General features: G+C 39.5%; 1 protein-coding gene across 5 annotated transcripts in view; it reads left to right on the forward strand.

Annotated features, from left to right (window-relative positions):
- Positions 1-26,165, forward strand: part of LOC119853343 (WD repeat containing planar cell polarity effector) — a 256,988-nt gene that overhangs the window by 97,223 nt on the left and 133,600 nt on the right. For all 5 annotated transcript variants that reach the window (XM_043512042.1, XM_038396310.2, XM_043512045.1 and 2 more), the window contains 3 exons: positions 12,377-12,491; positions 16,995-17,128; positions 23,909-24,100. In XM_043512042.1, coding sequence (XP_043367977.1) covers positions 12,377-12,491; positions 16,995-17,128; positions 23,909-24,100 — 441 coding nt within the window. The remainder of the gene's footprint in view (positions 1-12,376; positions 12,492-16,994; positions 17,129-23,908; positions 24,101-26,165) is intronic.

The raw sequence follows: 26,165 nt of genomic DNA on the forward strand, positions 1-26,165 counted from the left end.
CCCAGTAGAAGATGTGCAAAGCATTGTGGTCTGTGACAGTAAAATACCATATTTTTGAACCAACCAATTTTAAAAAATTAACAAAAATACTTCATGTTCTTCTATTTGGTGGGAAGGAGTAAAATCTAAAAATATTTGAACCAATAATTTGCTAATGTTTTTGGAAACATCACTTCGCAAAGTGAAAAAGAAGGTTAGAGGTTTATTTATAAACTTCAGGTGGGTGTATAATTAACTGTTTCACTTAAATGGTCTGAATTATGTCATGTCACTGTTCAATTTATATACTACTCTGGGTAAAATAACCTTTGCCAATAATAGAGAAGAATATGTTTTACATTAACTTGCCATTATTGTGGTAAGCAATAAGCAAACAAACATGATGGATAGTGAAAAGTAAATTACCCCACCACTTAGTCATCAGATGTTAATAACTGTAATTGATTGCTGATCTGGGCTTGGTTTGAGTGGGTGACTGGGAGTTCAAAGATTTGCTGTCCTAGTGCCAGTCTCCTCAACCTTCTAGCCCTTTTATCATAAACTACTGACAAATGTCATCAATAAAAATATAATAACTTAAAATATTACAAAAAATCAGTAGTCATACTTTTTTTCCAAATTTCCCATTGTGTGTGAATCCTTCATATTTCAGACTGAACCATAGTGAGGCTACACTTTTCCTTGTAATGACAATCTGCCACCGTCACAGCCTCTCTCTGTGGCCTTTGCTCCTTTGGGATGGAAAACACCGTCAGGCAGGACAAGTTTAATAGAACAATCACATGAAAGACTGATGAGTATCAGATATTGTGAGAAGTAGGCATAGGCCTACTGTCCATAGACTGTTGTGCCTACTAGTATGTGAAAAGCCGTAGTACCTCAGTGTGCTGCCTCCCCAGAGCCTCCAGATAACCCAGGGAGCAATAAATTGGGGGCCAGATATTTTCAGACAAATGCACAGATACAGCTTCTAAAATTAAATGTGCAATCATGTTAATTGTGTGTGCAAATGACAGACTGCACGCACAGTACTGCAGTTACATGCAGAGAGTAATTATGCGTGCAAGTCATTTGCATGCACACTCTTCTGAAAATCTGACTTCAAGACTCTAAATTGAATCCAGCTCCTTTGCATGCCATTACCTAGAACTACCACTAAACCATAATGTTGCCCCAGTTCTATATTTTTTTAAAGTTTAATTTTGTGTCTAAAGTCTGCTCTCATCACTTTTTCCTATATGACAAACATCAAGGGCACCGGAACCTTTGTAGAAGTGGGGAGAGCCACCGGCGCCGGAACAGGGGGGGACCAGGGAGCTGTGCTCCCCCCCACTTTTTAACATGGGGGGGCGGTATTGCCCCCCAAACTGCAAGCTGTGGGCAGGCACAAAGCAGCACTGGCAGGGGCTATGCTTTGCAGCAGGGGAGCTGATCACCATTATCAACTCCCCCTCCACAAAGTGCAGCCCCTGCTGGCGCTGCTCTGTGCCTGCCCGAAGCATGCAGTTGGGCAGGGTGGGGGGGAACGCCACCCTGCCCCCCAAATTACACCCTTGTTAAAAAGTGCGGGGCATGGCCCCTGGGAGCCTCTCCTCCCGCCCCTCCCCTGGTTCCAGTGCCATTGACAAACATAGCACTAGAAGTTTTATATTTGCATGCTTTTTATTGCCAAAAAAATCTGTTGACTATGTTCTTTATTCTTGCAACCCTGTATATACACTTGAATATTTTTATATCATATAGAAATAGAAAATGTGCTAGTTCATGCAAACATACCTAGACTGTATTGTGATTTTTTTTAAAGGATTGTTGTATTCCATTTAAGAGAGCTTAGTAGGACTGAGCACTATTCTTTAGCTCTGTATCTACTAGTTCCAAAAGCATGCCATGTTAGTACTGTAGCTCTACACCCAAATTTGATGACCTATGATGAGCTGCTGAAATAATCCTGTAATCTTCCGTTAGTTGTTATCAAAAGAAGAAAATAGATAGACCATAAAAGATGCTTTGACAGAAAAGAAAGGCAAGAGATCTTTCCAATAAAATGTCACTGTGTTATTTATAAATAAATTGTTCCTTCCTTCCTGTTCTGGTCTGGAATAACAATTTCATGTAGTCAATTAATTTCACTAATATTTTAATTAGAATTTGCTATGAAGAAACTGCAACTACGTTTCACCCATGGTATCATTCTTTAGCACTGTGGAATGCTTCAAAGTCTTTTGCTACAAAAATGTGAATTCAGTACTGTGAAATCAGACCATGTTTTCAGTTTTGGTGTACAGTGTATATTTGCAAAACTAATGAGAGCTAGTTGAATAATCTAGTTCCTAACTTCTTGATTTTTACATGCATATTTCAGTGTAGGATTAACACATGCCAGTATTTACATATTTCATTGTATGAATGCAGAAGTGAATATTGGCAGCTAACAATAAGAATTTTGCATTTGTATTTAATTACTTTTATTTTATTTTATTTTATTTTATTTTATTTTATTTAAGTTGCATTTTGCATCTGTATATAAATACTTTTTATGTTACAGTAATTTGCACATTTAGAGCTTAATTGTGAGCTGAGATACACAGCAATATGTGCTGACATGGCTTGTGCAATTAGCTGCTGTGCATGTGCACGCAAGTAAGCTGATTTAGCAAGATATATGGTGACACATGCCAGGGTATCTGATGTCAGAATCAAGATACTATGTGAATAAAACATATGAGAAGTTAGTACTTATTGCCAGCTAGTAATAGGAACACCATCCAGCATATTAAATTATTTGCTTTTAATTATAGCAGTTAGTTCATAACATGTTGGTAGAGATCCAGGGCTAAAATCACAAGTGCATTGATTGTTGTGAAATATTAACATGTAACAACAGTAAGCTCAGCTGTACTGAGGAAAGTGACAGAATAATTACAATGGGGTGGGGGGAAAGGCAACCTGCAATGAAGAGGTGGGTGAAAACACTGTGATCCTGCTTGAACAAGAATTGCTTTGCAGTTCCATGCCCCTCTTTGCATATTCCCTGGTCTTGGTAGAACTTTGTGATTTGACTTCAATGGAACTTAAGCACGTACAGTACTTAAGTACCTTGCTGAATAAATATGCATTTAAATACATGCTTAAAGTTAAACATGAGTTTAAGTACTTTGTTGCATTGAGGCCTAAATTCCCCTTGAGCGGGCTGTGTTCCGCCAACATTCATCTGTGCATTGCAGAGGGGCATTTTGGCAAGTATTAACGAGTGTGTCAAGGATGATATGGGTGCACCCTCCAAAAAACCTTCAAACTCTACCTGTCTGCAGCACAAGGATAGCCCCTTGTGACATACTCCGGGTACAATCCATGAGTAGCTGTGTCACCTCTTCCCTCTAACCTGGGATGCCCTTTACACTGCTTTACTGTTGTTGCGTCCACTCCTGGACTGCTCACAAACAGCTTCCGGCATGCAAATCACTCTCAGCTATGTTTGTGTGCACTTGCAACCTGCCAGTCATGCTCAGGCTTTTGCCAGCCTGACTTATACTGCAGGGTGACCCCAGCACACTCCCAGTGCCGGACTTCCCCCAGAAATGTACTACTTGTACTGCCAGCTCTCATCTGGACAATACAAGCTCATAAAAAGTCCTTCATTTTATTAAGAGAAATGATGTGCACAAATCTTGTTACCCAGATAGTCTCCCAAACACTTCAGTTCAAACACACTGATTTAGATAAAACAATAAAACAAGTGTATTAACTGTAAAGAGAACTTTTAAGTGAACACAAGTAATGAGGCATAAAAGTCAGAAATGGTTACAAGGAAAAAAAAGATAAAATGCAACTAATGCCTAACTTAACAAACTATGTTAAATTCAAACCAAAGTTTTTCTCACCACATGTTCTTAAGAGTCTTACTGGCTGAACTTTTTAGGCCAAGACCCCTATAATGACTGTTTTCTTAGTTTAATATTAGTTCTATTTGATAGCATGTTTGAGTGAGTGAGCTTTAATTCAATTAGTAACAATGGACAGCTCCCTTCAACAGCAATTTTTGTTGTTGGATCATCATATGTGTGTGTTCAAATCAAGTTTACACCCTTCCCCCATTAGATCTATGTTTGTTCCCATCCACCTCTCCATTTGAGTTTGACTGTGTAAGTGTACATACATTGTACTTAAATCTTACCACAATGGCACAATAATCTTAAACATCTGAAGTCCAGTTTTAGAGCAATATATACTTTTTCTATGTTTCAGGTTAATTTTGAATGAAAATATAAATTATTCTGTGTTATTTAAACACCTGCTTGTGCTTCATGGCAAACTTTAACAAATTCTTTTTGGAAGCAAATGGTTATAGATCTATGCTGTATTTCTCCTTTGATCTTTATGTAATGTTTTTTCTTAAAAGTTCATTTTCATCTACTACTTATCCTCTAACTGAAGTCATAGAGCTCTTTTGTGACATTACATTTAGTTATTGTGGATATTTTGTCACAGAATTAAGGTTAAGATGTCACAGTGTAGTTATGGCTTTATAGAATCATAGAATCATAGAATATCAGGGTTGGAAGGGACCCCAGAAGGTCATCTAGTCCAACCCCCTGCTCAAAGCAGGACCAAGTCCCAGTTAAATCATCCCAGCCAGGGCTTTGTCAAGCCTGACCTTAAAAACCTCTAAGGAAGGAGATTCTACCACCTCCCTAGGTAACGCATTCCAGTGTTTCACCACCCTCTTAGTGAAAAAGTTTTTCCTAATATCCAATCTAAACCTCCCCCATTGCAACTTGAGACCATTACTCCTCGTTCTGTCATCTGCTACCATTGAGAACAGTCTAGAGCCATCCTCTTTGAAACCCCCTTTCAGGTAGTTGAAAGCAGCTATCAAATCCCCCCTCATTCTTCTCTTCTGCAGACTAAACAATCCCAGCTCCCTCAGCCTCTCCTCATAAGTCATGTGCTCTAGACCCCTAATCATTTTCGTTGCCCTTCGTTGTACTCTTTCCAATTTATCCACATCCTTCCTGTAGTGTGGGGCCCAAAACTGGACACAGTACTCCAGATGAGGCCTCACCAGTGTCGAATAGAGGGGAACGATCACGTCCCTCGATCTGCTCGCTATGCCCCTACTTATACATCCCAAAATGCCATTGGCCTTCTTGGCAACAAGGGCACACTGCTGACTCATATCCAGCTTCTCGTCCACTGTCACCCCTAGGTCCTTTTCCGCAGAACTGCTGCCGAGCCATTCGGTCCCTAGTCTGTAGCGGTGCATTGGATTCTTCCATCCTAAGTGCAGGACCCTGCACTTATCCTTATTGAACCTCATTAGATTTCTTTTGGCCCAATCCTCCAATTTGTCTAGGTCCTTCTGTATCCTATCCCTCCCCTCCAGCGTATCTACCACTCCTCCCAGTTTAGTATCATCCGCAAATTTGCTGAGAGTGCAATCCACACCATCCTCCAGATCATTTATGAAGATATTGAACAAAACGGGCCCCAGGACCGACCCCTGGGGCACTCCACTTGACACCGGCTGCCAACTAGACATGGAGCCATTGATCACTACCCATTGAGCCCGACAATCTAGCCAGCTTTCTACCCACCTTATAGTGCATTCATCCAGCCCATACTTCCTTAACTTGCTGACAAGAATGCTGTGGGAGACCGTGTCAAAAGCTTTGCTAAAGTCAAGAAACAATACATCCACTGCTTTCCCTTCATCCACAGAACCAGTAATCTCATCATAAAAGGCGATTAGATTAGTCAGGCATGACCTTCCCTTGGTGAATCCATGCTGACTGTTCCTGATCACTTTCCTCTCCTCTAAGTGCTTCAGGATTGATTCTTTGAGGACCTGCTCCATGATTTTTCCAGGGACTGAGGTGAGGCTGACCGGCCTGTAGTTCCCAGGATCCTCCTTCTTCCCTTTTTTAAAGATGGGCACTACATTAGCCTTTTTCCAGTCATCCGGGACTTCCCCCGTTCGCCACGAGTTTTCAAAGATAATGGCCAAGGGCTCTGCAATCACAGCCGCCAATTCCTTCAGCACTCTCGGATGCAATTCGTCCGGCCCCATGGACTTGTGCACGTCCAGCTTTTCTAAATAGTCCCTAACCACCTCTATCTCTACAGAGGGCTGGCCATCTCTTCCCCATTTTGTGTTGCCCAGCACAGCAGTCTGGGAGCTGACCTTGTTAGTGAAAACAGAGGCAAAAAAAGCATTGAGTACATTAGCTTTTTCCACATCCTCTGTCACTAGCTTGCCTCCCTCATTCAGTAAGGGGCCCACACTTTCCTTGGCTTTCTTCTTGTTGCCAACATACCTGAAGAAACCCTTCTTGTTACTCTTGACATATATGAGGCATAAGAAGCAGGAGCAGATGAGATCTTGCATCTAAATGTTCCCTTTTCATTCCTTTTTATTCTTGTCTTTGTGCCTTGTTCCATGCTCCCACTTATACTTGAAACAGTCCTTCTCTTCAAACGCCACCAGTCATCTTTTCTTTCTTCAAATTCATTCTAAAATTAAAATTACTTATCCTACAAAGCCTTTGAATCATGACCCACCAAAACATGGGTGCAAAGGTGGGAGACATTGAGGAGGGTTTTTTTTTTAATGAAAAACATAGTAATATCTATCAATACATAAGTAACGCTAGTGGAAGAATGAAGGAGCTTCTGAGTGATTCTGTGGCTGCAGGAGGGGTTGGGGCAAGAAGCAGGCAGCCAGGAGCTCCTCTGTGATTTCCTGAAGCTCTCCTGGCAGAAAAAGTAACCTAGTGGCATCCTGCATCTACTTTGTATAGGGAGGTGCAAAAGATTCATGCTGTCCCTGAAGAAACATTACTCTTGAAGGTCTGTTGTTAAACGTAATGAGGGATTCAGACTTAGCTATGGGGCTTGGAGGAAAGCAGGAGAGGGAACTGGAAGACACATGGTGCACATGTAATTTTGAGGGGAGGACCAGGAAGGTTTTGGCACTGTGCCTTTAAAAGCACATAGACTTCCAAATCAGTGTGTGATCATGATGACGTCCGGTATCTGAATTGCACAGCAATGGATGTATCTAATGTACATTGGTGCCTCTTAATAGCAGGCTGATGGCCACATTAGAAATGTCTAGATCAGTGTTTTTCAACCTGTGGTCTGTGGATCCCTGTGGGTCTGCAGACTATGTCTCAGGGGTCCGTAAAGGTGGTTGTTACCATAGCGCAATGGTTTTCAGCAAGTCCACAAATGAAAAAAGTTTGAAAACCACTGGTCTAGATACATAAGTATATAAGATGGACAATTTAGATGCAACAAAATAACAAGCATGTAGGTTTGATACTATAATGTAGTCATCTGAGGGGTGGAAGGTACCTTTCTTGCTAACTGAATGGGGTCACAAACCAAAAAGCGTTCTTCCTGGCTGTTATCAAGAGAGACGTGGTGGATATCCCTACCCTGTAAAATAGAGAGGAGCCTCCAACAGACCTCTGATTCACCTGGCTTATCCCACTGCCCTCGTCTCTCAGGTAAATGCAGAGCACCACAGCATCTCACCATTTGGAGAAGGGGGAATTTCTTATGCCCTAAGGTTGTAGGAACTTTTCCTGGATGAAAAGACAGATTGACTCCTAAGCATAGGAAGTTGTAGAGCACAAGTGATGGGAAATTTATTTGTACAACCCCCCTTACTCAAAACTCCCTCCAGTTTTGAACTGAAGAATTTGGGGTGTTCTGCTCTTGTGTTGCAGACTAACATTTTTGCTCGCTAGAAAATCCCTGGCTTTTTAGAGTTTGCACAATTCAGCAGATTATGGAGACTATCTCATGGTAAATGTATTCCTTTTTGTTCTTGTAGTTTAATTTGGTCAATTTTTCCCCTCTACTTTTTTAGCTGTATTCATTAGACAGTTATAACTCACTGTAGTCAGACCTTGCTGGACTCATGTTATCAAGTTGGAAATAAATTGTGATTTTATCTAATCTAACTGCAACATAAGGATAAATTGAAGTTTTTAAAAGTTGTAATAAAAGCTATAGGCGTGTAACTGTGTCTAACATTTTTACGAGGACAGAACCTTAAAGGACATCTGTCATGACTGGGACTCTCTTGAAATATTGTATGTGCTTTCAGACTAACACAATATTCATCTTTGGCAGGATAGGAGGTAATTTAAAAAAATTTCTTCTGCTTTTAATGTATATGTTTTGCATGACAGGTATGTTTGGTTTGCATTTGAAATGTCATGCCAATTAGTTTTTAAAACCTAATATAAATTAGCAGAAAACTGATTGAGTGGAGAGGTTTTGGTTAAAAATATTAATAAAGAAAAGAGGGAAATAGTTCATTTGTTTATATGTTGTTCTGGTCACTGCTGCAGGGTGCATAACATTTATACTCATTCATTAAGATGTGTATAACTGCCATTTTTGCAAAGGTAGGGGCATAGATGAAAAAGAAAGCCAACAGAGATAGGCAGATGAGATAATCAAATTCCTGTCCCTATTGCTTCCTATACTTCAGCACAGTTAAATGAAATCTTTCATTCTCTTCCTTTTCAATCAAAATGTGGAAAACACAAAACTCAGAAAGAAAATTCATAAATGAAAATATTTGCCGTATCTGACAACACAATATGTTCATATGAATTAGAGATGGTCTGAGGTCATCTAATCCATGCTACTATCAGTCCAGGTTTGCTCCCAACTGTATACTTCCTACTGCTTTTGCAGTTCATTTTTAAAAGTCTAAAGTAATGGTGCTCCTGCTGCTTCCTTTGGAAACTGTTATACAGTTTAATAGATCTCACTGCAAGGAAGTTTTGCCTGGTATTCCATCTAACAGCATGCTGTCCATCAATGTTTGTTTCACACCTGTGACATAGAGTAGACGTGGATTATTATGATAACATCTATTAGAAAAGCAACCATTTGCCTGGCATCACATTTTTAAAATATAGAATTCTAAAAATATAAATATTTAAATTAGAAATATAAATACGATCCTGGATCCTTGGCCCCTGGTAAGTCCTCTTTGTGCTTCTCCAGTGATGCAAAGAGGACTTAAAGCTGCCTTAATGCAACAGCTGAAGACCCCTCTGCTATAGAGGAAATCTCAGCAGGTTTCAGGCTGGCATAACCAGCTACTTCCGTCTCTGGAAGAGGTGGGACCAGAGTGCAATGCTGTCCAGCTATCAATGCTGGCAGAACAGATCCTACAGAGTTGATCACGACACACATTTGAATGACGACAGACACAGGGCTAAATTTAAGCAGCAAGCTGTAACTTTATTAGCTTATCACTGGGAAGGAGCACCTCTGCATCCCCCTACTCTTCTGCACCAGGCATGTAAGTGAGTCCAGTGCAGTGGGTTAAATCAGAGGGATGTTGTGAGCCTAACTGTGAGAAAGTATGTAAAAGTTCATAACATGTTACAATAATCTATAACAATGAATGTTGATGGGGAAAGGTGTAAAAGGGAGACAAATGTACTGAATTAGTCTAAATAAAAAGGCTTACTGATCTAATTCACGGACTGCTCTGAGATCACGCTTGGTAAACATATAAACTATGGGGCTGGAAATCAGTGAACCAAAATTGGTATGTTGGAAATTAGTTCTAATTGGTGGACAGAATAATGAGGGATGGGCTATTTCACTTGTTATTACCTTTGGGGGTCCTCAGAAAGAGATATTGAGGGGGAAATTAGCATATGTGGATGCTGGCTGACTGAAAGATGGGAGAACAGGAAGGATCAAGTCTCACCATTATGGCTGCCAACCCCATCATCTCCTGGGACGCCAGGATCCACTCTGACACGATTGCGCCTTCGTTGTCCTAGTCCTGAAAGATGTTCTTTTCCTTCCCCATCTTATTTCTTCTCTTTCCTATTCCTCTGCTTTTGCCTTCTGTCTAATAAGACTCTGGGTTAGCTGGCCAAGACTATATTTTGCAGCATTTTGTTAGTCTGTGACCAGAAAACAGCAAAAAGCAAGGCCCTAAGTAGCCCAGCGTTGTTACACATTTTTTTAATCTGTTCTGTTCTGTTCTTTCCCCTTTTTTGTGTGTGTTTGTCTTGTTTTGTCTTCAAGAAAAGAGGCTTGGACTTTAAGAACAGCAGTAAAAACAATGGCTCCAGATTATCTCAACTAACTTCTTCTTTTCTTTTCCCCAAAAAGGAGAGTTGTTGCCATCTTTAATGCTATTTAAAAGACTGTCAGATAGGGAGGGTTTCCTTTTAAAACCTCTCCTGCTCAAGGGAAGGGGAACAAGAAATGTTGTTAAAATGAGAGCCTTCCTTAATAGTTTACATTTCAAAGGCTTTAACTGTTTCATCTTCTTTTCTGTGTCTTTAATAAAAGGTTACAAAGATTTTTAACGCTGTGTTTGCCATGATACTAATCTGCTGTTTGACAGTGACAGAGTCACATTCAGGACTGACTCCAGGCACCAGCGTTCCAAGCAGGTGTTTGGGGCAGCAGTCAGAAAGGGGTGGCAGTGTTTCCGCCGAGGTGGCAAATCAACGGCAGCTTCTCCGTTCCACCGGCCGCGGCGGCAGTTCAGCGGCAGCTTCTCCCTTTTGCCGTCCACGGTGGCAATTCAGTTGGAGTTTCTCTTCTGCTGTCCGTGGCAGCAATTCAGCTGCAGTTTCTCCCTTTTGCCGTCCACGGTGGCAATTTGGCGAGAGTTTCTCTCTCTTCTGCTGTCCATGGTGGCAATTCGGCGGGAGTTTCTCTCTTCTGCCATCCATGGTGGCAATTCAGCGGTGACAATTTTTTTGACTGCTTGGGGCAGCAAAAATGGTAGAGCCGGCCCTGGTCATATTAACACCTCTGGCTCTTTGGGCCCATATTTCCAATACAGTGGGAGAGGGGAAGGTGGCATAATGCCAATTAAATACCCTCTTCCCAGGTGCACAGAGCACTCTTCCCAGGTGCACCTGTGGGGATCAAACTCACATTGCTGATTTTCTTCAATTTTCTTCACAGACATATATACATTAAGGATGCTGTAAAAGAACCAAACACCTACATTTTGGCAACCAGTTAGTCCATAGGTGGGCAAAGAGACCCAAATTACGCTTAGCTCAGCCCCTTTTTGTCAAGATATTCCAGAAAATAATTTTTTTTATCATAATAGTGATGTTACCTACTGCTTATGCTGCAGTACCCTGGCACAGTAGTGGAGCTGAGGTCTTCGGTCTTTTTTCTGCATTACTTTGCAATGGTGGATTTAATTCAAACTCTTACTGCTTTTTGTGATTTAATTAGGCAAAAACAAAGCTTCACTTGTCCCTCTCACCAAGCAGCACCCTTTATGCCACGCTATGGCATCAGAAAGTCTGCAGTCCAGTCTGTGCCGCTTAATAGAGGTGACTTTAATAGGGATGTTTGATTAACTCCGAAATGTGCCTGAGACATTCTCCTGCCTGTATTTAGGCTTTAAGTTCCTCCTTTATTGCGAGACCTCATGCCAGACAACATTATTAGTGTATGAATTCATTAGGTGCCCATCACTGGGGTATCTAGACACCATAATGTACATTTAAAAGCACATGAATGATCAAAGATAATAGGGATGGAAGAAAGTTTTAAATGTCTGTGTGCAACTGAGGTGTAATTAAAGTTCAAGTGCAACTTTTAGAGCATCTGATGACTGAGGATATGACGGTACTCTTTATAATTATTAAATATTTATATAGCGGTAGCACCCAAAGACCCAAATTTGCTAAGTGCTGTACAAACACATAAGAAAAGATAGTAATGTACTGTGCACCCGCCTCTGAATATCAGATCGCTTTCGTGTGTGTCAAGTTGAGCACCCAAGAACTGAGGCATCCAAAAAATCACTAAACACTTCTGAAAATCTTGGCTTTAGTTTTTAAAATGTCTGTATACATGAAAATGTTATATAAAGCATACTACAGCTTTAACTGTGTTTTGTCTGAGGGATGAAATACAGCAGGGAAAAAATGCAACATAATGTGTTTGGTAGTTTGGTACTTAAAAATACACTTGCTGGTAAGACTGGCCTCTTTATCCATTCAGGGCAGGATTTCAATCACAATTTTCAGCATCTGAATTCAGTGTAATCCATGCAACATATGGAGATTTTTGGCCCATAGTTTTGAAGTGATCAGCATAAATAGTTACTGTACACATGTAATTTATAGTTGCAGTACATTTCTCTTTTGCTTTTTCATTCTATTTCTCTTTTTTGTTGATAAAGCTTTCATAGTGCATATAATATATTTTGTTGGGCAAGATAAAAGATTTCTTGTTATTTTGTAAATTAGATTACCATATATCAGAGAGGGATGTTATAATGTACTTTGGAACATTCAAGTTTCTTGATTATTGTTTCCTGATATCTTATTTTCTGGCTTCTTGGATTTAGCTCCTCTTTCATTCAGGTGTACTGGTGTCCCTAAGCCTTTCTGGGCCACAGCTGGAGAAAGTGGTGATTGACAGGACCCTGGCAGGGAAGCTCATCTCTGACACCATCAGTGATGGTAATTACACCCATGTGCAAATCAATTGCCTACATTAACAATAGAGCAGGAGAAATAGTATGTCAACAGGTAGACTAATTATTGCCACTGGGGACTTGCAAACACAACAAGTAATTGCATGTAATGCCATAGTTAGAACCCTCAGGACCAAGAACAGTTTGAGAATAATACTTAACATCAAAGTTATCAGTCTTGTCAAATATTGAATGGATTTTCTAAAATTCATTTTCTTACACATTTTAAACAATAGCACATGCAGTTGTTTGCATGCTTACTTCATATACAGGGAAAAGTGACAGAAGCAGATAATAATGAAATAATTAATTACCCAGGATTTTTACAAATACAAAATGCTCAGTTATAAAAAATGGCAGGATAGCAATGCACATATTGAGCTGTACTAGCTGCATTTCTAGATTGCCAGCTCCTAGGAAATCAATATTTCTAATTATTATTGATGGTTATTTCAATGAGATGTGTTTATTTAAAAATCCAGTGTATATGAAATATGTCAGTTTTCAAGAGCTTTGTAATATGAAAGTCTTCCTTATTTTTATTTTGTTAATGTTCCGCTGCAAACCTCCACTGAGAACTGTAATCAAACATTAGTATCCTGGCATCTGAATGACTATGAATATGCAATTTCAGTTTGAGCCTGAGCAGATGTGAATTTTATTCTGAATACTCAAAGAAAGCTTAAGCCCAAGTTTATATATGAGCATACATCTGAGTGCACAAGAGCTCCTTTTGATGTTTGGGATTATAGGCCCAGATCCACAAAGGGACTTAGGTGTTGTGACTGTCATTTAGAATTCCCTGGCTTTTATAATTTTTCCAGAGCTTTTTTACAATTAAAAATTACTTAAGATATATTAATTTAAAAAAATGATTAGACTTAACTGTCATACCTCCCAAGAAAATTGTAACAATCAAAACTGTACTGCCATAGTTAGGGTTACATAACAGTCTCCATTCCATCCTTTGTTTTTACTTGCTCATCACTTTCTGAAATTTTCAACTTTCAGTTTAAAAATGCCCAGGTCTGAAAGTGAAATATTTGTTAAAGTTTGTGTTAAAAAATGGCTGAACTATTTTTGCTCAATGAGAGAGAGAGAAAAAGTCTTTTCTATTTTAAAAAGTAAATTTTTGTGAACTTTTTGGAGGTCTCTATTGCCCAGACAACAGGAGTTGAAAGTTTGCGAAACAGAGTAGAGAAGAAGTTTCTCCGGAAGACATTGGGTTTAATTTTCCCTAATTGTGAGGCTTTTAGAGTCTGTTTTATATTTGGTTTGGGGTTTGTTTGTTTTTACTATCATAAAATATGCAGCAAAGAATGGATATGCTGCACATGCATGTGGAGCTAACTTATTTACAACAGAAATGTCCAATCATACATTCTGAGGACTGACAAGAATACCTGGGGGTGAGAAAAGATCTGTTGCCAAATTTGAATCAGTTTATGCAATGTCAGATTAAAGCCCAAGAAATTCACTTAACATGCTACAGATTTAGGCCCTGATCTTCCAAACTGACCCAAAGTGACAGACACGCCCGTAGAGAACCCCATTGAAGTCCGTGAAAGTGTACCTGGCCACTGGGGTCCATCTGCATGAATCAGATTGCAGGATCAGGACCTAAATATACAACAAAAAGTATGGAAATCTGCTGCCATACAAGGCTACCTAAATTCACAGATAAGTAGCTTCATAGTTAACTTCCTTCTGTTAACTTCCTGCACTTAAGGAAGCCTCTGCTGATGATTGAAAATAAACTAGTATGTGGGTTCTAACAAACTTATTAAAATAATTTCTCATTGCTCAATGGTATTTAATATATAAGGAGTTTAAATCCAAAGCTATCAATCCATTTTAACAATGATATATGTAGAAAAAATAGGGAATATTAACAAGATGCCACAAATGTGTGTAACTTTTGTGATCATTATATTATATGATTTGAGAAGTAGCATGCCATTGTAAAATTATAGATTTTAACATGCATCCACAAGGGGCAGAACTAAGGTTGCATATATAACCTTAACTTTAATATTTCCTGACTTCTGAGTGTTTAGCCATTCAACCTTAATATTTTATTAAATATAATTTTGATCTGTGGAATATGTACAAATTTGTGGCTGCAACTCTGAAGGAGAGACACTTATTTGTTGTTAGTTTAGTTTATTATATTTTGTTATAACATAGAATAGAATTAGCGAAATAAAGAAAAGCTTGGTATGGAAAAAGACACCATTTACGTAAATCAAAGCCACAGAACTCTCAGAACAGGTAGGATTGTCATAACTACCATCCATGTCTCTTGACATTTCAAAATTCCTAAATTCTGTTGTGGTCTCATGACAGGCATGTGCTGGATTCATAGCCCGATACCATACCTAATATTCAAAAGCTTGCTGGGGCATTATGACCCTGTACAGCAGCATTCCAAGTCTCTTTAAGGGGCTCTGTGGGCAGTGGTATCACCAGAGTTGACCATTGTTTTAGGCCTAATCTGGTGCAGGAAATAGGCCTTTTCCTTGGTGTGCTCATCTAAGCAGATACTAAGCAGATTTACAGGTATTGATGAAAACTGAATGTCCTGAATGTATGCTTGATTCAGGAAAGAAGAATTATGAATGGTCGGCAATCCCTCTAATATACTATAATATTATATTATAATATAATATTTATAATATCTTATACCCCCCTTTTCCTCCCAACCCTTTCTTGAAATCTTTTCCCACACCCAATCCTGTAATTTAGCTTTGCACACTAGCTATCACCAGGTGGCTCTGAATGACCCAGCTGTGCTGCCAGTCTAAACAATAAGAGTCACCTTTCCTGTTCCCCGCCCCTTCAGCCAATACCCAGGCAACCAGAGCTTTGCAGAGACTGAAGAGCTAACTTTCTCTATTCACCATTCCCACCTGCTCATGGATCCCCGATCCCTAGTCTGTCTTTAGACCCAAATTTCAGGAGTGTTCTGAGGTTTGATGTAGGCCTATCTCTAGTGTAGCGTAAATATATGTTAAAGTTTATTTCTAGTAATACAATGTATGCAATTGCATATGTACAAAGAGGCCATATCTATAACTTTAAATTTTCTTGTGCATGTTAAAATCTCAGCTGTAGCATCAAAGGGGCAACATCACATAGTTTAGGCCCAAAGTTTTGTTTCAAAACTTAGTATTAACAGAGTTGCTTTTATGAAATTTTTAAATATCAGTGATCACAGTTTGTTTAAATCCAAACATTTTCCTTTGTCGTTTGCATACCAAATGTTGCAGAATTGTGCTAATACCTTACACTCCGAAAGTGCAGCTGGCTATAAAACAGACTGCAAACAAAAGCAAAGCTGACTAGTTTATTTTCTTTGTTCAAGTGGCATGTAATGCAAGAGTAAGCTATCAATATCAATTATGAAAAGTATGTTATAACATTTTTATATATTTAAGAATCTAGCGTCTTAGTCACAAATGCAAGGCATTTTTAAATTGAATTTTTTAACCAGGTAATTTATTTAATTTTTTTTTACCTGATAGTGTCTGTTTTGTATAGGTTTCTGCATTTAATTTTTGAAAATAAATCTCACCATTTTGACTATACTCATGGTTCTGTCCAAAGAGGAATTTTCAGTCATCTGGTACTATCAATTGGCTGTCTGAACACTCAGACATTCTCTTACAGGTGTTCACAGTTCAGAGAGCCGTGCAATGTTTGGGGGAAACCCTAAATTGTTGGCAGTGTTGTATCACTTATTTTCTTTGTTCACCTGTGTTTTCTCTGTTTGTAGTGCTAGTTAGTTAATTTTACATTTAAATATTTCTATTTATACTATATGGTAACACATTTCTGATTCCATAGACATTTTCCAGACTTCAAGGAAGTACATCCACTCTTGGACATGCATGTGGTTTAGATCAAGAGCACAGAGGAAGAATGTCATTTGTAAAGCTTTCAACTAGTTCATTTTTGCCCATAGCAAAAGTATTATAAGGAATAACATTCTTGACTGCTGTGGTAGCATCTGGAATCTTACTGCTGCTACATCACTTATTGTTTATTCTTGACGGGTGATGTAAAATTACCAAATCCAGCTCAAATAATGATTTGCATTTGACCAGCCCAAATGCAAACAATGTTGTACAAAGTCACGATCCCAAAATATCAATGGGATTTGCTTTGGGCAAGGGACTGAGGAAGGTACCAAGATGAGGATGGGGTGGGAATAAAACATATGTCTGATTAGAGTGATAACTTGGTATAAGATAATTTATTCAGTTTTATTTAATCTGACTACTCCCTAAGCTTTATTTCTCATTTCCAAGAAGGTCCTGGCAAGATGACACATTGATGTCTTTTAGGAGATTACACAGGCTTCAATGTAATATTTAAGACATGGTATTGAAAAAATTGCTTTTTGCAGTGTCTCAGTGGAGAATTCAGTAATTTGTTTTGTTATTGGTAGCAAGTATTACAGTGGTGACAATTTTTATTTGTTTTTCAGCTGTTCTTACAGACAGTTTCATCATCTTGTCATTTTGGGAGCAAAACAAACTCTGCTTCATTCAGTTTACAAAGAAGACAGGTTCTCCTGATGTAAACAAAAGACTGGAAAAACTCTCATCCTTGGATTTTAAGGTATAGCTCTCAATGATGTCTGTAAAAAGCCTAGTCACTTTATGTTATGGACCACTACCACTGATGGGTAGAGTATTGCACAGTAAAATGCTGGTCTTTGACATAGTTCTTTACCTGCCATTCTAATCAAAATTCTTTGATTAGAAACAATCATTCTAAAATTGAATTTTTGTTGCAAAGTCAGAAAATATATAAATGGAATGGTATTTTATTACTTTTTTAAAAAAAATTGCTGTGCCAATAGGGGTCCAATTTTTCATATATTTACTGTAAGATTGTTACAATTATTTAGTTTAAAGATTGCTACAAAGCTGATTGAGGCCAAAGTAGGAGGTGTGACATTTAATTATTCATCTATAGAAGATCTTGAGTTTGTGGATGATATTGGAGAGACTACTGACCAACTACAGCTAATGATGGAAGAGCTGCGAAAAATGGCAGGGTGATAAAACCAAAGCTATCCATGCCTCCTATAAAATGGAAGCTAATGACCTGCTGGCATGACATGTAGAGGACAGTGGCATTGAATGGATAACTAGTTTTATCTGTTTGAGTAATCGGTTGACAGCAGGCACTTTTGTATCTGGAAGAGCTGCATGTTGGATCACATTAGACACATTTCAGCATCTTCAAAGGCCTCTGATTGGGTGGCGGGATGTCTGTGTTACAACTGAGATCTGAGTATTCAGTGTAGTAGTGATGGCAACACGATTGTATGGAGCAGAACCATGGTCGTTAAAAATGGCTGAGGAGAAGAAACAAAACAGTTGTCAGTGCCAAAAGTTAGGTTGATTTGATTTTTGTCACAAATGAGGAGACACTTAAATGATCCCGGCAAGTTGCAGTCTTGCACCAGCTGTGAACAAGATGACTGCAATGGTGGGGTCATGTCCAACATACAGAAGAAGGTATTCTCTTACAGAAGGTTTATAGAGCTGAGGTTGAAGGAAGCAGAGCATGGCCATGAATGAGGTTTGAAGATGCAATTCTGAGGGATTTAAGAACTGTAAATCCTCCCAGACTGACTGTTATGAAAGGAAGAAGAATTGCAAGGGACCATTCAAAATGGAAGTCCCTTCTATACACCACCATGGATACATCATAGCCATGTGAATCTGCTGCTGCTGTGTTACAATTGTTTGTAGAAGCCATAATTCTTCCTCTAGTTATGCTCATTTCCTAGGCATGTGGGAGAAAGGTTGGCTTTATGGGTAAAGCACTGTACTAGAGGACTTGGGAGATATAAGTACAGTTCCCTTGGGCAAGTGACTTAATCTCTCTGTAACTCAGTTCCCCAGCTGTAAAATGAGGATTGTGATACTCCCTTTCACCTGGCTTTTGTCTCTTTGAATTGTAACCTCTTTGGCTTTTACAATGTACAATGGGGCCTTGACCTCAGCTGGCACATGTAGGCACTAGTGCAATATAAACAATGATAATAATTCTCCAGGTTCTCTTTGAAGGCCATTAGCTTCAAAGAGAAAGCTTGAAGTTTCTAATTCACTGCAAGAATAGAGGAAGAGGCTAGAAATATATGTAGTAAGCAAGAGGAGGGGAGTTTGCACATATTACAACCTGGATAAATATTAAAGGAAACAACCTTATGCTAGCTAGTATTTTCCTCCTGATCACCTCCAGGTAATTTGTTTCCTTGTCTATGAGCATTTGCATCTATGTATCAGGCTTTTTCAAGGATGTGTTTAATTTAAGTTTTGTCATACATATTTTAACTTGCAAGGTAGGAATACTTTCTGCTAGGGTGAGTAATACATTTTCCAGGCTGTTTCAGCTCAAGGCCTCTTTTCAGCAGTGACTTGTGTTTGCGAGATTGAGCCAACCTCTGTAACGTGGATTTGAGACAGTTCACTGTTCACTAGGAACTGAGCTGATACGCAGTTTACTTTAAAATGATGCACACTTGTGCCTTGCCTATAGGTATTTGTTAAGGTTGCTACTTTAGAAGCAAGATTGGTGATCTCTATGCCCCTAAACTTTGAGAAACTGTAATGAGCTCATGCTTACCATGATCGTTTCCTGGTAAGGGCTATGTCTCCTATGTTTGCTTTATCCTTATATATCACAGTTTTCTTCTGGATACTACTAAGCATGTTTCTGGACCTAACTGTGGTGACCATTTTCATGGGGAAGAAGGAAAACCTAATCTATAGAAATATCTCACTGTGCTAGGAAACCAGACATATACCCTCTGTGTTCCTTAATAGGGTTGTTGTGTTTTGTGGTTTGCTGACACAGCTGAGCTTCTGGAAGACTTCTATGTACGATACTAACATTGCTTTCTCTAGATCAGTGGTTCTCAACCAGGGATACACGTACCCCTGGGGGTACACAGAGATCTTCCAGGGTGTACATCAAATATCTAGATATTTACCTAGTTTTACAACAGGTTACATAAAAAGCACTAGTGAAGTCAGTACACACTAAAATTTCACACAGAATGAGGAAGTAAGCAATTTTTCAGTAATGGTGTGCTCTGACATTTTGTATTTTTATGTCTGATTTTGTAAGCAAGTAGTTTTTAATTGGAGGTAAAACTTGGGGTACGCAAGATAAATCAGGTTCCTGAAAGGGGTACAATAATCTGGAAAGGTTGAGAGCCACTGCTCTAAACATCAGTGGGAATGACTATGGATTATGTTTTGGCCAGACCAAAAAAAAGGCATTAGCATTTTTAATTGCATGCTCTTTTGTGTCAGGCTTACTAGTTAGGCAGCAAAATATAATTTTAATTATCTTTAAACTGCAGCAGTGTGAACCACCACAAAGTATTATTCATCATTGCAAGACTCTTATTTCAGCTTTCTGTAGTAAAGTAACAGGGGTGGTGAGTTGTATGGCCCCACGATGCCCGGGCTCCAGCAAATTCTTGGCCCGGGGGGCTTGGCTCCACCAATGTTCGGGGCTGGCTGTCTCCCCTGGCCCTGCCTGCCGCCCCTGCACTCCTCCCCTGAGTGTCCCTGCCTGCCTTGGGCAGCTGGCAGCTGCCCCCTACAGCTCCCCACAGCGCTCCCTTGCTGGCTGCTGCTGCTGCTGGCTACAACTTAGGGAGAGGCACTGGGGGCAGGCTGAGGTGGCTGCTGTATCTGCGGAGGGAGGAGGCGCATGGCAGCCCCCTTCCCTGCCCTGGCAGGCGATGCTGAGTCGACTCTGAGGAGGAGTAATCCTGGCTGGACCTCCTGAGCAGCAGCCTTGGGGGGGCTTGGGTCACTATCCTGCTGGGGGGGGGCCGGGAGGCCCCCTCCCTCCCCCAGAGCTCACTGCTGCTGGCAGGGAGAGGGCTGGGGGAGTCCTCCTCTCTGGCCCCCAGCCCCGGGGCAGCCTGCCTGCTGTACCCCAAACTCCTCATCCCTGGCTCAGCCCCACACCCCGTGCCACACCCCAACCCTCTGTCCCAGCCCAGAGTCCACACCCAGCACCCTAACCCCCTGTCCGAGCCCAGAGCCTACTCCCCAGCACCCAAACTCCGTCCCAGAGCCTGCACCCCTCCTACACCCAAACTCCCTCCCAGAGCCTTAGGCAGGTGTGGCGTGGGGGCGGGACTTGGACCTGTTCTGGGCACCACCATAAATTATACAAACCTGCTACCCCTGTAAAGTACAGATATTCAGAATGGCACTACCTTGGTCAAACCAATGTACAATGTCTAGATCACAGACACAGTAAGCAGTAGAATTGTCATCAACAATGATAAGAATCAAAGATACTCCTCAATGGGAAGTCTGGGGCACTATAACAGTGTTGCCTTTTTTTCTAAACCAGCTCCTGGACACTAACCTTATTCACAGGAGCTGGGCGCTTTGTCAAAAGGGCAGAGGAAACCAATGTAAGAAGGTTTGGTTAAAGCATAGGACTAGGACCCAGAAGTTCTCGGTCCATTCCTTGTCTCTGCCACAGACTCCCTGTGTGACCTTGGGCAATTCACTAAATCTTTCTGTGTCTCCCTGTTGCGCATCTTAAAAGAGGTGCATTAGAATTGGAAAAGATACAAGGGGAATAAAAATGATTAAGGGTAACAGAACAGCTTCCATGTGAGAAGAGATTAAAAAGACTGGGACTGTTCAGCTTGCAAAAGAGATGACTGAGGGGGGATATGATCGAGGTCTGTAAAATCATGAATGGTGTGGAGAAAGTGAATAAAGAAGTGTTATTTAGCCCTTCACGTAACACAAGAACCAGGGCTCACCCAGTGAAATTAATAGGCAGCAAGTTTAAAACAAACAAAAGGAAGTACTTCTTCACACAATGCACAGTCAACCTGTGGAACTCCTTGCCAGAGGATGTTGTGAAGCCAAGACTATAACAAAGTTCAAAAAAGACCTAGATAAATTCATGGAGGATAGGTCCATCAATGGCTATTAACTAAGATGGTCAGGGATACAACCCCATGCTCTGGATGTCCCTAAGCCTCTAACTGCCAGATGATGATACTGAATGACAGAGAATGAATCACTTGATTTTCCTGTTCTGTTCATTCCCTTTACAGAATCTGGCATTGGCCACTGTCAGAAGACAAGATGCTAGGCTAGATGGACCATTGATCTTACCCAGTGTGGCCATTCTTACATTCTCATGTTCTTATTTGTAAAAGGAGGATAGTTCTGGTCTCTTTTTAAATTGTAAACTCTTTGGTACAGGGACCGTATTATACTACGTCTTTGTTCAGTGCCTGACATAATGGTGTCCAATCTTGGTTGGCATTTCTAGGCAGTATTGTAAGTAATCGTGAGTCAGTCGGGCTTATTTTCTTCTCAGTTTTATGGATAGTTTTTTAATTTTAGCCTCAATGCTTGGAGGCAGAAAAATCGTTTTGCTTTTCTTATGCATGTCTTTGACTAGCAGGATGGGCAGACTTGGCTTTGGAGTTTACTGTTTGTCTTTGGAATGTACTCAAACTTTCTGATGAAGTATTAACTGTACAGATGTTTGATAGTTAGCTGGAAATTTGATTTGTGTACAATATATACCCACGTGAATCCATCATTGTCTGCATCTTTTTCTTTTTGAGAAGTAGCATCTTTGGTACCATCGAGACAGTGACACTTTGAATAAAGATAATTGGAGCTATTATGTGAATCAACAGCACTATGTAGTCTTGGAGACTGGCAAAACATAAGACCAACTACTACCAATTCCCTATTCTCAAGAGGACTGTCAGAGTTGAAGGTGTCATCTAATATATATATAAGATTTTTTTGATAAAAAAAACTAATAATATCATTGTTTTTAACTGATACATGATTGGTAAAATTACAGTACAGCACTGTAATTAATATCTAGGACTGCATTTGTGCTTGTTAGCCATAAAGTATTTTTATTTCTCATCTAAGTATGCCTTCAGCGTGTTTTTGAATAACAAAATAAAAGCTAAGTGGTTAAATTAGCATTCATTGGATAAACTTTACATGTATGTCATATATTTATACTTTTAAACTGACAGAATTTGGGCAAATAAAAGTGCAGGATAAATGTAATGGAAACATTGACCCTTTATAAGTTTTCCCTTCTGTGGTTTTTTAGTCCATTTCAATTTACTCAACACTGAGGAGAGAGTACAAGGTGATAAATGTTTACTATGAGGGAACAACATTGGTAATTACTTTGATTCCAGTTCCTTTTGATGTGTATTCAGGGGATGAAGAGGTCAATAATATTATGACCATGCAAATAGAAAAGGGTTCTTTTTGACCATATAAAAAACAGCAAAGGATTATTAAAGCATTAACCTTGATTTTAATGGCCTTGGTTGAGTGGTGAGATCACAATTTGGATGAGCCTGATTATTTACTAAATACAATACATAAATGCAACGGGTTCTTAACACCCATTGCACTCTGGCATTATCGCATTACTGCCATCCTTTGTTGCCTTGCAGACAGGAATATGAAAGCAATCTGTCATGTAGTGAGACTGGCTCCAGAAGCATTTCTCTGATAAGAAGACCCCCTGCCCTTTGCTAGTGTCTGGTCCAGTAGGCTTAGCCATGCGCTTAATCCCCAGAAAGTGGTTCGATTATTGCTGACCAGCAATGGCAAGATAGTTTTTTTTTTTCCCCTAGCTATCAACCTTCCATTAATTCCTTAAGCAGAAATGCGGTGCAATCTATATTTCCTTGGCATGTGTCACCCAGATGGTGCACTGCTCATGTTTTCAAATAACCATGCTCAAAAATAACATAGTTTGAATAATAAATTCCACAAATCCTTCCTGAGAAATAGAGGCACAATTCTCAAGAGCTGCATAAACTTTACGCATGATGCTGTAGCTCATCCACATTATGCAGAAAAGTATATAGTCTGTTACAAAGGGGTATTTGTGGCTGGATTCCTTAATTTAGGGGGAAAATAAACATTCTCTTTTAAACATTGTGAGCTGTCTTTTTAATGTTTGATGATGTGTCTTAAAGAGTTGCCTTAGCTCCTTGGTCAGCATCACAGAACTTGTCATTTAATATGGCTGGGTTTAAATCCTGTGTAGGTCGATGCTGTCAAGTAACCATGACTGTACATTTTGGTATTGATTGGAGTCATTGCAGTAAATTCCTTCTTAACTCACATCCTTCTCCTTCCCAATCCCTTTCCCATAGATAAAATTGTGGGTGAGCATGTGTCTTTCTGTCTGGAGAGAGATTTCTTACATTTAGATGTAGCGTATATGAATATATATACACACATTGTCCTCTGTGTGTATAAATTTACTTCAGTAAATGCTCCCAGTATGTTGTTTTTATAACTTTAAATATTTCCTGCATTTTTTCTCCATCAGATTGCTTATATTGATATACCTGGACCAGCAAGTAGAAGGATAAAACGTCACCTGTCAATAAATTGTATCCAAGATATGGTCATTTGCTGGTGGTCACTGACTAATGACGGAGCATGGCCTTGGTCTCCTATTTCCAGTGAGGGGGACAGAGCCAACTTATTGTTATTAGGCTATGCACATGGGAGACTAGAGGTAAAGTTCTGAACTGTATCTTATTACTTAATTTTCAGATTTGCTAACAAATAAGAACAATCAACTCAAGTTTATACCTGGGGTTGAAATATGCCAGCCGTTATAAAAGCAGCAGTTCTCCAATTCATGACAAATAACTTAATATTATTAATGTATTAACATTATTTATTTTTATTTGCACTTCAAAATTGGAATATTTGTGCAATTGAACGAGGAAATTAAATGTATATAAGAGCATGTTATAGCATTACCACTTTATAGAAAATTCAGGGTAGGACAGCTAGCCTATACAAAAACCTGTGGGGGCCACCTGAATGCTCAAAAGTCAGAGTTTTACATTGTTTGAGATGCTATAATGTTTATTACATTTTAAAATAACAATAAGAGCACAGAAATGCACTCAAAAATAATAACAAACACTAATGCATCTGCTTTGTAAACTGGTTGTGTTAAAATCATGCAGCCAATTTTTTTTTACCTCTGGTGAGAGAAGCAGAGGTACAAAATTCCTAATAATAAAATCTGAATATGGTCTTCCAATTAGCCCAATAGTTTAGTTGTTTAGTCGGGGGAAGGGGAGGGTAGCACAAGAATACAAGAATGTTTGAAAAAGTTTAAGCCAACGCAGTGATGGGAGGTGCAAGTCAGGAGATGCTAGGTAATGAGTATAATGCTTATTTAGAATGATAGGATCTGTCCTCTTAATCTTATCTGAAGTAGAATATGAATTTATATACTAACACACGACAAGAAGTAAAAATCTGGGCCAAATATTCACATATCTCAGTCCTATTTCTAGCTTCAGGATATATGTAAATCCCTTATTGAGGAGGCAATTTGATTAAATCCCTTTAAAAACTCTTCACATATCTTTAATTAAATACTAGTAACAATCAGAAAATAGTAGTATGATCAACACTTTTCATCAGTGCTACATTTACTTAGCCTTTGTTTTTAGTTGCTGGCTGAGTGTTTGCTCCTTAAACTGCTGTAATTGGTAATGGACAAGGCACTGAACTGGGACTCAGTTCTCTTGGGGTCTGTTCCTAGTTATGAAAGAAATGCAGTCTACTGGTCAGAACAGGGCATCTTTCTCTGCTGTAGGCAGCAGCCAGCTTCATTTTAAAATGTTCACCTTACATAAGAAATTTGATTCAAATATTCTCAAATGAATTTAATTAACTAAAGCCTACACCTTTTCACAACAGTCCACTCATGTAAGCAGTAGTATCTATTCCTTTATACTGGAAATGTATCAGAGTTCTAGTGTCTTACAATTATTGCCTTGATAACCAGTGATCCTTATGAATTTTTCCTTTGACATTTTCTATATATATTGGAAATGTTATGGAAGAAGAAAATGTAATTGATACAGTCTGTCTATATAATTTCTAAGGTCTGATTTCTATCACTGTGGTATTTAAGTACCAGAGTATCTAAATTGTCATAGCAAGGTGCTTTCTAGCCACATTTCTTTCAGTTAGCATCCACCATTAGTGGTCATCTTTGACTCTTCCCTTTCCTTCTTCCCATACATCCACACTGTTGTCAAATCCTGGTGCTGCTTTCTCCACAACTTATCAAAATATTCTTTCTGTCCCAACAGATAAAAAGCTTGTCCACTCCTTGGTCAGTTTTCTGTGGCCTCCTCTCACTCCCAGTCCATCCAGAATGCAGTTTCTAAAATGATCTTCCATGCCTGTTGATCAGATCACATCATTGTTCTTTTTGAATCTCTGCCCTGGTTCCCCCATAATTAAATACTAGTAACAATCAGAAAACAGTCATATGATCAGGTACTGTACCATGTTTAAACTCTCATTCTCCACTCTTATACTACGTAACTTTCGCTGCATAACTTCACCTGACTGCTATTGCAGATCTTACTGTGACCTCACTTACCTTCTTGCTCCACCAATGATGGCAGCTTTTCCATCCCCTTTGGTTTTCTCACCTTTCCATACCTTCTTCCCAATGCCCCCTATAATGGCCCTCCTAATCCAAACAGAACAGGCTCCCAGTCTCTCCGTATTCAGATCTTTCCTCAAGACTGATGAGGCCAAAC

This window comes from Dermochelys coriacea, chromosome 3 (assembly GCF_009764565.3).
Source record: "Dermochelys coriacea isolate rDerCor1 chromosome 3, rDerCor1.pri.v4, whole genome shotgun sequence".
Lineage (NCBI taxonomy): Eukaryota > Metazoa > Chordata > Testudines > Dermochelyidae > Dermochelys > Dermochelys coriacea.